The 12,744-nt window shown below is 35.7% G+C and overlaps 1 protein-coding gene across 1 annotated transcript in view; it reads left to right on the top strand.

The window, feature by feature from the left end:
• The window catches only part of CAPZA2 (capping actin protein of muscle Z-line subunit alpha 2), a 62,395-nt gene extending 50,437 nt beyond the window's left edge, over positions 1-11,958 (top strand). Inside the window, exons 8-10 of the mRNA XM_037130733.2 lie at positions 4,395-4,466; positions 9,804-9,866; positions 10,582-11,958. Of these exons, the coding sequence (XP_036986628.1) occupies positions 4,395-4,466; positions 9,804-9,866; positions 10,582-10,722 (276 nt within the window). The 3' untranslated portion in view covers positions 10,723-11,958. The remainder of the gene's footprint in view (positions 1-4,394; positions 4,467-9,803; positions 9,867-10,581) is intronic.
• The last annotated feature ends 786 nt before the right edge of the window (positions 11,959-12,744 follow it).

Genomic DNA, 12,744 nt, shown 5'->3' with positions numbered 1-12,744 from the left:
ATACCTAATAACCATTTCTTTTTTTCAGATCTTCATGTCGAGGTAATGGGAAAAACAAGTAGTGCTGATTTCACCTTTTTAATAACCTTGTAGTTCATTCTCTATATTCATAAAAAATCTGCAGGGACAGCCAACAGAGTCTAAAAATACAACTAAAATTACGTGCTATTATTTGGTCTTCTGTTTATATAATTTGTTCATATAAGCATCTTCTGTTATCTTGAGTAGAGTAGGGTGAAGTATATTAATATATGCATGTTTAGATTTGTAAGTATATGTATTATATATGTATATTAATATATGTACACAATATATATGTAAGTATTTTCTATATGAAATACATTAGAACTGAATTCTTTGACTTTTAATGTAAACTCAAATGTTTATAAAGAAGAGACCAAATATTTCAATATAGGTACTACTAAATAAGTTAAAGGAAAATACTAACCTTTTTCTGTCTTGATTCACACATTTATTCAACACATTTGTTGATCAGCTATCATGAAAGGTACTATGCCAAGAGCCATAAAGAAATAAAGATGAATTTGGTGTTCCAATTTACATTTCTAATTCCTAGTCTTACATCCTAATACTTTTATGTCTTGGTGACCATCCCTTAGGGCACAGGTGGTAAACACAAGACCTGCAGACTGAATCCAGCCCTCCACCTTTTTATCTCTTTTTAATATATTTTATTGATTATGCCATTACAGTTATTCTATTCCCCCCCTTCATTCCCCTCCACCCTGCACACCCCCTCCTCCACCACCCCCCCTTTAGTTTATGTCCATGTGTCACAAGTTCTTTAGATTCTATATTTCCCATACTATTCTTGCCCTTCCCCCTATTTTCTACCTACCGTCTATGCTATTTATTTTCTGTACCTTCTCTCCCCTTCTCCTCCCACTCCTCTATTGCTAACCCTCCATGTGATCTTCATTTTTATGGTTCCTCTCCTGATCTAGCTGTCCTCTTAGTTTGCTTTTGTTTTAGGTGTGGTTCTTAATAACTGTGAGTTTGCTGTCCTTTCACTGTTCATCTTTTTTAATCTTCTTTTTCTTAGATAAGTCCCTTTAACATTTCATATAATAAGGGCTTGGTGATGATGAACTCCTTGAATTTGACCTTATCTGAGAAGCACTTTGTCTGCCCTTCCATTCTAAATGAAAGCTTTGCTGGATAGAGCAATCTTGGGTGTAGGTCTTTGAATTTCATGACTTGGAGTACTTCTTTCCAGCCCCTTCTTGCCTGTAAGGTCTCTTTTGAGAAATCTGCTGACAGTGTGATGGGAACTCCTTTGTAGGTGACTGTCCCCTTATCTCTTGCTGCTTCTAGGATTCTCTCCTTCATTTTAATCTTGGCTAATGTAATGATGATGTGCCTTGGTGTGTTCCTTCTTGGGTCCAACTTCTTTGGGACTCTCTGAGCTTCCTGGATTTCCTGGAAGTTTATTTTCTGTGCCAGATTGGGGAAGTTCTCTTTTATTATTTGTTCAGATAAGTTTTCCACTTGTTGCTCCTTCTCTTCCCCTTTTGGTACCCCGATAATTCAGCTGTTGTAACGTTTAAAGATGTCCTGGAGGTTCCTGAGGCTCTCATTGTTTTGAATTTCTATTTCTTCATTCTTTTCTGTTTGGTCATTTTTGTCTTCCTTCTGGTCCACTCCTTTGATTTGAGTCTGAGTTTTCTTTCCATCACTATTGGTTTCCCGTGCATTTCCCTTCATTTCAATTAGTTTAGCCTTCATGTGTTCCTCTAATTTGTGACTAAAATCAACCAGTTCTGTGAGGATCCTGATCACCAGTGTTTCGAACTGTGCATCTGATAGGTTGGCTATGTCTTGGTTGCTTAAAAGTATTGGCTCTGGGGCTTTGATTTGTTCTTCTGCTTGAGCCATAATATTTTGGTCTGTTTACGCCTGTTACATATGAGGGGCAGAGCCTTAGGTGTTCACTAGGGTGGGGTGACCCAGTAACTGGGTTGTGACACTGTATGTGGGGGCAGGGTCAGAGAGGGGCAGTGGCGTTTGTTCTGCTCTCTCTCGGATTTCGGTCCCCTCTGCTGCTTCCCACAAGCAAACGGGGCCCCCCCTGGTGCCCGCCCCCCAGGAGTGTGGGGGCCTCTGCACCCTCTAGGACCCTGTGGGTCTCTCCAGCAAACTCTCTTTGAGCCTGGGAGCTTCTCCCAGCACCTCAACCCCGAGAGTTTTTCCAATTGGTGCTTTTAGGCTTTAATTCCTGTCGTTGGGGCCCTAGCCTGCGTGGTCTGTCTTACTGCTCACTCTTTCACCTGGTTTATCTAAGTGTGAATGTGTGATCGAGGTCAGCCAGCCGCCTTGCACCCCCACTGGTTCACCCATTGCCACCCCATTCCTGGGATCTGCCAGCTGCCGCCTGTGCACCTGGGTCAGTCCGGTCTGGCCGCTTTTTCCTGCGAGACCTGCTCCACCAGCTGCTGACTCTGCCCCTCTTACTGGTCTGGACAAATGATTTGGTATTGTCGGACTTCGGTACAGTTCAATTTTCCATGTTTTGGTTGTGTTTTTGTTACTAAAACTTTGTTGTCTTTAAACTTGGTTGTATGAGGAGGCACAGTGTTTCCATCTACGCCTCCATATTCTTCCTCCTTGTTGTATCCAGCCGGGCACGTTGTTTCTACCTGGCATCAGCACCGGGCTCTTTGCCCCTAGTTAAGGAGTAGTTACATTTATAGTCATAAAATTACATTTGGCCCTTTGGCCTTTGCAGGCAACCTTGAGGCTGATGTGACCCTGGTAAAAATGAGTTTAACACCCCTGCCTTTGGGGCTAGAGAAATGAGATGAAGAGCTTGGATTTTGAAATCAGACTGCCTGAGTTTGAATCCCAGCGCTGCCACTTACTAGTTTTATGATATTAGGAAGTCATTTAAACTTTATGTTTATTTCCTCATTAGCTTAAAAAAAATCTCATGTGACTATTTAAAGATTAGATTATATGGATAAAATGGTTACAATAGAAGCAGACATAAAGTGCTTAATGAGTGGTAGCCATTTTTGTTGACATTCTTCCCTTGGTTAGGCCTCAGCAGCTCTTAGCTTAATAATTTGTCAGATGGACCAAATAGGTAATAATTTGCCTGTTGGACCAAAGCTTGTTGAGAGCCAAGATTGTCTGATTCACAGTTCTGTCTTCAGCACTTAGTATCATGCCTGGCATGTAACTGTTACTTTATTTTGTTTGAATTGCTGGACCTTTTGCCATTTCCTAATCTATTTTTTTCCACACTGCCATCAAGAAAGATGATTTTTTAAATTTAAATCTGTATGTTACTTATCTGTTTGCTATCTTACCTATTACATAGTCCAGGCATATTTAAGTGGCATTCAGACCCAAAGTTAACTTGTTCTCTACCTATATATATTTCTCCAGCCACTCTTCTCCCTCCCTGACCTCACACATTCCATCCACTAGAATCTCCAAGCCTGCCTACAGTTTGCTGTTCTCTTAAGTTGTTTCCTTATCTTCCTTGATTAGTCAGTCATTTTGCTAAAGCTGAGTGCAGTGGTGCCTCTTCTTTGAAGTCCTTTTTTAATGCTTAGATAGAGTCTGGAGTATTACTAATTAGTATTACTAATGTACTGTGTACATTTTTTATGTTGTATCGAAATATGAGTTTAGGAACTGTCCTTTTAAAAGCTAGGTATCCGGTCCTGGCTGGTCATGGCTCAGTGGACTAAGCACCAGCCTGAGAAACAAAGGGTCACTGGTTCAATTCCAAGTCAGGGCACATGCCTGGGTTGTGGGCCAGGTCTCCAGTAGGGGCCACGCAAGAGGCAACCAAACGCTGATATTTCTCTTCCTCTTTTTCTCCCTCCCCTCCTCTCTACCTAAAAATAAATAAATTAAAAATTTTCAAAAATTATAGCCACTCCAAATAAATAAGTAAATAAATAAATGCTATGCATCCCTTGAACTTCTTAATAGGAGGCATATGTAGTAATCACTCAGTTAATGTTTAGTGAATGAATTCATGTCTTTGAATTTGAGAAGTTGCGTGTTTGGTAGAAGTACACAAAAGAGGAGCAGTCATAAAAGGAGGGAGTTTAGGAGGGAGTATTCCGAGGTCAATTTTGGAAATCTTGAGTTTAGGTACTAGCAGAATATCTGAGATAAAAATGCCCAGCAGTTAGGTCAGCGGAGGGCTTGCCTGAGTAATTGCTGGAACTGCTAACTAGTCTTCTCCCTAGATTGAAGGCAGGAAGTCTTGCTGAGGTTTGAAAAGTCAGGAGTTTATCAAAGAAGTCTAGGTTAGAGCTGAAATTAATAATCATCTACAGTCGATGTTACTGTTGAAGCCATGTGGATCTTGATGGTTCTCACCTATAATATGATTTCTTTAATTTCTTTTTTAATAGGTCCATTATTATGAAGATGGTAATGTTCAACTAGTGAGTCATAAAGATATACAAGATTCCCTAACAGTGTCTGTAAGTAATTAAATGTAAAATAAAATTTAAATATCCCAGTACTTCTATAAAACCAGAACAGTTTTGGAAGTAACATTTTAAGTAATATTTCTGCTTTAGATTAAGTGTTTTCAAGTAGATTAAAGATTGGTAAGTAACGGAAATTGACACCTAACTTTTTTAACAGCTTTATTGAGATATAATTCATATACCATTCAATTTACCCAGTTAAAGTGTAAAATGCAGTGCTTTTTAGTATATTAAGAGGATTGTGCAGTAATCAACATAGTCTAATTTAGAGCATTTTTGTCCTCTAGAAATCCAGTACCCATTATCAGTTGCTCCCATTTCCCACTCTCCAAACCACTCTCAAGCCTGGGCAACCGCAAATTGATTTTCTGACTGTGGATTTGCCTATTCTTGGCCTTTCATATGGAACCCTACAATACATGGTCTTTTGCGACTGGCTAGTTTCACCTAGTTTAATGTTTTCAGGGTTTGTCCTTGTAGGAGCATGTAGCAGTATTCCATGCTTTTTTATTGCCAAATAATATTCTATACACCACATTTTATGTAGCCATTTATTAGTTGCTGAATATTTGTGTTATTTTCTATTTTTTGCTGCTGTGAACTTTCATGTACTACTTTTTGTGCAGGCATTTGTTGTAATTTCTCTCTCGTATATATGTGGCAGTGGAATTGTGGGGTCACATTGTAGTTCTACCTTTAACCTTTTGAAAAACTGCCAGACAGTACTTCCAAAGTGGCTGCACCATTTTAAATTGCCATCAGTTGTAAATGAAGGTTCCAGTTTTCCACATCCTCACCAAATGTATGTCTTTTTGATCATAGCCACCCTAGTTGGTATGAAATGGTATCTCATTGTGGTTTTTATTTATATATTCCTGACAGAAAATGATAATGAGCATCTTCTTATATATTTATGGGTCACTTACATATTGAAAATTTCTATTCAGATCTTTTGCATATTTCATGATTGGTAGTTTGTGTTTTTATTGTTGAGTTGTAATTGTTGCTTATATATTTTGGATATAAAACTATCAGAAAAATGATTTGCAAATATTATCTCCCACTCTGTGTCTCTTCACTTTCTTCCTAGTATTGTTTGTACAACAAAAGACTTCAGTTTTGATGAGTGGTTTTTTTCTTTTGTTATTTACGTTCTTGATATATTAATAGAAGCCTTTGCTTAACCCATGGTCATGAAGATTTACCTTGAGTGTTTTCTAAGAATTTTATAGCTTTAGCTCTTAAATTTACATCTCTGGTCCTCTACTTAAACCTTATGTTCGTAGTGTTTGCTTTTTTTTACCCTCTGTTGAGATTATGATTTAATGAAGTTTTTCTAAAATTCAGCTTTCAAATTCAAGAAATTTTTAACTTAGTTTTATTTCCCTGCAGTTTGTCACACATTTTTTCCATTGCATGTGTAGCTAGCTTTCATGGTAGAATTGCTTTGCTTCAAGAATGTTAATATAACGTTAACATGACGTTTTCCCATAAACATGTGTATTGTGTACCTGAAAGTACCATTCAGTAAAATTTAAACATCAACTGCTGATACACAGAATTAGCTGTTTTACAAATACTAAGGAAAATTTCATTTTCAATGTAAGAAAGCACTTAACATTAAGAAACATCTGAATGTGTTGTTAAGCCAAATGCTACCTAAGAAGAAAGCTGTCTTTTTTTTTTTTTTTTAGTTTTCATTAGTACTCAGGTGATTTCAGCTTTTTTTGCTAAGTAGTACTCTTTTTACTAAATTTGCCAGTAAAAGCAACTTACAAATTTCAATGTTTTTCCATAAGACATTGTATTCAGTATAGTTCTATATCATGAGTATATATGCAACATTATTTGCTTACCAGGATACTTGGTTATTATCCTCTTTGGGGACCTTGACATTGGGCAGAAATTCTTCCTAAGAGACATTTGTCTACATTTATAGACTGGAGTTGTGAGAGGTAGTTATTATAGTAAAATGATGTGTCAAATTTGTGCTGAGCTTTTTAGGAATATGTTTTTCACTTTATCAGTTGTTTTATTATTTTTAGACAGAGATAAATGCACCCATTATAGATATGTAAATATATATGTGTAAATATATTGGTTTGACCAAAATGTCCATTTAGTTTTTTGTTTTTGTTTTTGTTTTCATAAAAAACACATTTTTCATCTTTCACCAATAACTTTATTGATTTTGGATATTTTGAGTATGTTGGCTATCTCCCAAGTGGTATACTGTTGATTGTTCTCCATTAATGTCTACATTTGATCGCTATCAACTTCAACTGCTCTGCCTGACTGTGGACCATTGTCCAGCGAGAAATCTCCAGCATGAAACTTCACAGACCACCTTTGACACATTCCATCAGTCACAGCACCTTCTCTACACATACAATGCACAAAACTTTCGCATTTCAGTTGTGTTTTTATCATTCTTGAAATAATAAAACATGATATGCCAAAAATGTTGTGTATTTCCATCCTCAGTGTTAAAATGGCAACCCAGAAATTCACCAATTTTGATACTTTTTAAAAATATATATGCTGATATGACAGCAGTTATAATACAGTGTAACAAAATTGTTTTGAATGAGATTAAAGTCATCTAAGTGTACTAGAGTCTTCTTATGGGAAAAAAACAAGTGAACTTTTTGGTCAGTCCAATATATAATTGACTCTTAAACAATGTGGAGATTAGAGGTGCTGAACTTCTTCACAGTTGAAGTTTGCATGTAACTTTTTATTCCCCCAAAACTTAACTACAAATAGCCTGCTCTGGACCAGAAGCCTTACCGATAACATAAATAAATAACACATATTTTGTATGTTATATTTATTGCATACTGTATTTTACAGTAAACTAGAGAAAACGTTAAAATAAAGAAGAGAAAATACATTCAAAGTATTGTGCGTATTTACTGAAAAAAAATCCAAATGTAAGTAGATCCACACAATTTCAAAGCCATGTTCAAAGGTCAACTATAAATAATAATACATAAAATAGTATTTGAGAATTTTATATTAACACTGTCTTATACTACAAAAGTCTAGATTTCCATTAAATTTACTGTTAGCAAAAGAAAACCTGTATATTAGAAGATTTTTTTTAATTTTCAAAAAATATTTAAACACTGCAGTAAATTCACCTTAAATTAAAATGTGCTTTTCCTAATTGGGAATTTTTTTTTAACTTAAAAAATTTTTATTAATTATGCCATTACAGTTGTTCTATTCCCCCCTTCATTCCCCTCCACCCTGCACACCCCTCCCCCACCATTCCCCCTCTTTAGTTTATGACCACATGTTTCAAGTTCTTTAGATTCTATATTTCCCATACTTTTCTAGCCCTCCCCTTATCTATTTTCTATCTACCATCTATGCTACTTATTTTCTGTACCTTCTCCTCCCATTCCCCTGTTGCTAACTCTCCATGAGATCTTCATTTCTATGGTTCTGTTCCTGTTCTAGCTGTCCTCTTAGTTTGCTTTTGTTTTAGGTGTGGTTTTTAATAACTGTGAGTTTGCTGTCCTTTTACTGTTCATCTTTTTTTATCTTCTTTTTCTTACGTAAGTCCCTTTAACATTTCATATAATAAGGGATTGGTGATGATGAACTCCTTGAATTTGATCTTATCTGAGAAGCACTTTATCTGTCCTTCCATTCTAAATGAAAGCTTTGCTGAATAGATCAATCTTGGTTGTAGGTCTTTGGATTTCATGACTTGGAATACTTCTTTCCAGCCCCTTCTTGCCTGTAAGGTCTCTTTTGAGAAATCAGCTGACAGTTTGATGGGAACTCCTTTGTAGGTGACTGTCCCCTTTTCTCTTGCTGCTTCTAGGATTCTCTCCTTCATTTTAATCTTGGCTAATGTAATGATAATGTGCCTTGGTGTGTTCCTTCTTGGGTCCAACTTCTTTGGGACTCTCTGAGCTTCCTGGATTTCCTGGAAGTCTATTGCTTTTGCCAGATTGGGGAAATTCTCCTTTATTATTTGTTCAAATAAGTTTTCCACTGGTGGCTGTGCCTTTCCCCCTTCTGGTACCCCTATAATTCAGATGTTGGAGCATTTAAAGATGTCCTTGAGGTTCCTAAGTCTCTCCTCATTTTTTTGAATTCTTGTTTCTTCATATTTTCCTGTTTGGCCATTATTTTCTTCCTTCTGGTCCACTCCCTTGATTTGAGTCTCAGTTTCCTTTTCATCACTATTGGTTTCCTGTGTAATTCCCTTCATTAGTTTAGTCTTCATGAATTTCTCTAATTTGTGAGTAAAATCAACCAGTTCTGTGAGCATCCTGATCACCAGTGTTTTGAACTGTGCACCTGAAAATTTTGCTATTTCTTCGTTGCTTATATTTATGGGCTCTGGGGCTTTGAGATCTTCTTGAGCCATTTTTGGTTTATTCATGCCTGTTAAGTATGAGGAGCGGAGCCTTAAGTGTTCACCAGGGCAGGGCCACCCAGGTCACTGAGTTGTGATGCTGTATGTGGGGGCGGGGTCAGAGCGGGGAAATGGCGGCCCCCTTTGCTGCCTCTTGCCACTGGGGCCTGCTCAGTCCTGTCTCACTACCCGTTCCCTCTCTGGTCTATGTGGGCACGAATGCGGGGCCACAGTGAACTCACTGCCCTGTGCCCTCGCTGGTTCCGCTGGTTGCTCACTGGGTCACTCACTGGGTCTGCCTGTTGCAACACCATGCCTGGGATCTGTGTGCCTTAGTCCGTCTGACCAAGTTTTCCTGTGCAACCCCACTCTGCCAGCTGCTGGCTTCGCCCCTCTTACCAGTCAGGCTGAAGAATTTGTTGTTATCAGACTTCCGAAAAGTTCAATTTTCTGTGTTCTGGCTGTGTTTTCTGTTGCTAATATTTTCTTGTCTCTAAACTTGGTTGTGTGAGAAAGCACGGCGTCTCCACCTATGCCTCCATCTTGGTTGAAGTTTGTAATATGTTATAATATATTATTGTGGCAGTAAATACTGTTAAATTTCTTTGTAGTCATTAATTACAAATCTATGACAATTCTTACCTATAAAGGTTGCTTATTAGAATATATGCTGAGTGTTATAATCGCATTTTTGAGCACTGTGTATTATTAAAATTTTTCTTTCATTAACTAGTGAAACACTGAGACCAGCCTCATTCCATAGACTTAAAATATTTTTGCCTAGATCCCCTTGGACTTAGAATATTTCTCTTATAATATTTCCCGTTTATTTATTATAATTTATGCTTGTTATATATTAAATTATACAAATTATTAACTATACATATATTAGCATACCTATTTAAAAATAATAATGGTATAGTTTTAAATTAATATTTTTATTTTTTATTCAGAATGAGGTGCAAACAGCAAAAGAATTTATAAAGATTGTAGAAACTGCAGAAAATGAATATCAGGTATGATTTTTACATTTCTTTTATATATATTCGCTTATAAATAGTGACACTGAAATTTTCATTCTAGTCATAAACCTGAATTTTTTTTCATTGTTTCACTATAATGAGATATAATCCTTCTGTGTGTGTGTGTTTGTACTTGTTTGTTTTTACTTCAAGGGCAAACTTGTGAAAGTATAGACAAAACTCAGAGTGTTAGTCAAAATATGCCAAGATTTTAAATGGTTATTTTGTTTCTGATCAGAAATTTTAATACATGTATTTCCCAAAGCATTTGGATTATATGTAGTCTGTTTAGATAATATTTTATTTTGTACTCTGCTTTTTACATTATCTATAAGCTTCTAAACTAGACTTCTGAATATAAGCTTTTAATTTGTGGCTTGAACAAGTTTTGTAAGGAGTGGCTTAAATCACTCATTACAAACAGCAATTTATGAAATTGTTTTGAGTGAATAATAATAGATCCAAAATGAGGGTGCACATTAACTCTTATTTACAATTTCATTTTCTTGAATTTAATTATTCAAAATGATTATAAGTTTTTTCATTTAGCTGCTTTTAAATAATTTTTAAAACCATATTTAGGTTTTTATTTGACTTTTAAAAGCATTGAAACAGGCTGCTTAAATATACGTTTTTTGTAAATCATCTATGTGTTTTAGAAATTGTTGTTCTTTTATTTCTTTAAACTTTTAACTACTGTTTTTCATAGACTGCCATCAGTGAAAATTATCAGACAATGTCGGACACTACTTTCAAAGCCTTACGTCGACAGTTGCCAGTTACACGCACTAAGATTGATTGGAACAAGATTCTTAGCTACAAGATTGGCAAGGAGATGCAGAATGCATAAGATGAATATTGCATGATTGGATCAATTTAGTGTCTTTGCATTTAAAAAAAAAATCGTTGCAAATGTATTCAGAACTGTCAAGTTACCCAGTCAGGTGGGCTGTTGCCATTTAAAAATCACTGTAATTAGTTTGGTTAGAACACAGAGCTTAGCTAATCAACCCTTATTTTTCATTTCTCTTGTTCAAAGAGGATTGAAAATCATTTTAGTTTAAATGTCTTTCACTTTCTTTTACGCGTTTCTTAACAATGAAGAGATGATTCCTCTAGTTTAACGTTAAAAGTTTTTGAAGTGTTTCAAAATATTTTCCTTACCATAACCCTAAAAATTATTGTCTTTTGGTTTATGAAGTGTGTAATTTTTGATATTTGTCCAGTTCTTTTTAATGGGGTCAATAATGGATGTTCTCATTTAAGGTAGTTGATGGATTTAGCCGTATGTGCTGCTAAAGAAATTGTCTGCCTTTTTCTGAACCCTTGAGGGAAAACATTTTCTATATCAGCTGTGTTCAAAGCTTTCAAGAAGGTTATTTAGCTAGCTTAAGTGTTTAACTAAACTTTTAAAAACAAGGCCAAGGTCTAATGCAGTTTTGAGGTTCTGGAATTAAATGAAAAAAACATTTGAAAAATGCTTTTAATGCTTTTTTCTTGTGACAGTTACACAAATTAGCTTGAATTCCATATGTCCCTGAGTTATTTTTATCATAAAGCCACAAATGTATTATAACAAGACAAATTGTAATATATATAATCCTGAACTCATGACTATGTCTCAGTTGATTTTTTTTCTTGGATTGAAAAGTACTGAAATTCAGTGTGACATTAAAATGAAAATTTTTGTATTTACTTGAGTAGAAAACCACTTACCAGTGAGTCATATATTATGTTAAAATACTTTCTTTAAATATTGTGATTCTTAACTGGTTATAAGTTAGAAAAGCTGGGAGTACATAAATGTGCAGTTACAGTCTCAAATTTTCTCCTTTCTGGGCATCATATGCATGTTTATAATCTTTTAAAAAATACATTTACTGATGCTACAGGAATTTCAAGCCTGTTTTGAATGTTAGTATTTACTGTAGGGAGTGGGGTGGGTTATAGTTTCATCAAATGAGTATTGCTCATTATACTCCAGTGGAATTCTTTCCTCACATACTCCTGCAGATGTCTGGGCCTGAAAATGTTTTTTTTAAGCACCACTTTTATTATGTACAATAAAATATTTCATTAGCTTGAATTGTATAGGTTTTTAAAAATTTCTCAATGGAAGCATGTTAATTTTTATAAATCACTGTTGGGCTTTGAACACATTGAACATATAATATGAAATTATGAAAATTTTAAATTGTTTTATCTAGTTTTAAAATACAAGTTTTGCCATATTAGTAATCCTAAAGAAAGTGAATTGGCAAATTTAAGACATTTTCAGTAGTCTGATGGTGATTGTGAACTAAATATTAGATGAATCTTTAATGAGCTCAGTTGTATCAGTTGGGCTATCATGAGTTTGTATCCCCTAGAGGTCAATTGCTTTGGGTCTGTTTTATGATCTACAATGCATTTTTGAAAATATACCCTACTATTTTTAAGCTGATGTGCATGTGAAAGGTAATATTTATCAAAATAATTGAGAACATACTTTGAAATAATTGTGCAATAGAGTGGTCTTTTATGGTCTAAGATTATTGGTATTTTATTAAGTACAAGGATGGAAACCCAGCATAAGCTCAGGGATATAGTTTTACTAGAACACAATGTCAGTGTTGAAAAAATAGGCTGAAGTGTGGAAGCAAGGGCAGTATCAGGGAGGACAATGAGAAGGCTATTTCAGTGATCTGGTTGAGAAAATGTTGGCTTGGCCTGAGGTCTCATAGCTGTGGGCTGTGGAGAGGATGCCTTCTGGATGTGCATTAAAGGTAAAATCAAGATTTGCCAAAAGACTAGTTATGGAATGTGAGATAAAGACAATGCCAAGGATTTGGGGGTTGAAAAATTAGGGAAGATTGGGGTGGAGGGGGACTGG

This window comes from Artibeus jamaicensis, unplaced genomic scaffold (assembly GCF_021234435.1).
Source record: "Artibeus jamaicensis isolate MK-2021 breed Jamaican fruit bat unplaced genomic scaffold, CSHL_Jam_final contig_311, whole genome shotgun sequence".
Taxonomy (NCBI): domain Eukaryota; kingdom Metazoa; phylum Chordata; class Mammalia; order Chiroptera; family Phyllostomidae; genus Artibeus; species Artibeus jamaicensis.
This window is presented reverse-complemented; position numbering and strand designations above follow the sequence as displayed.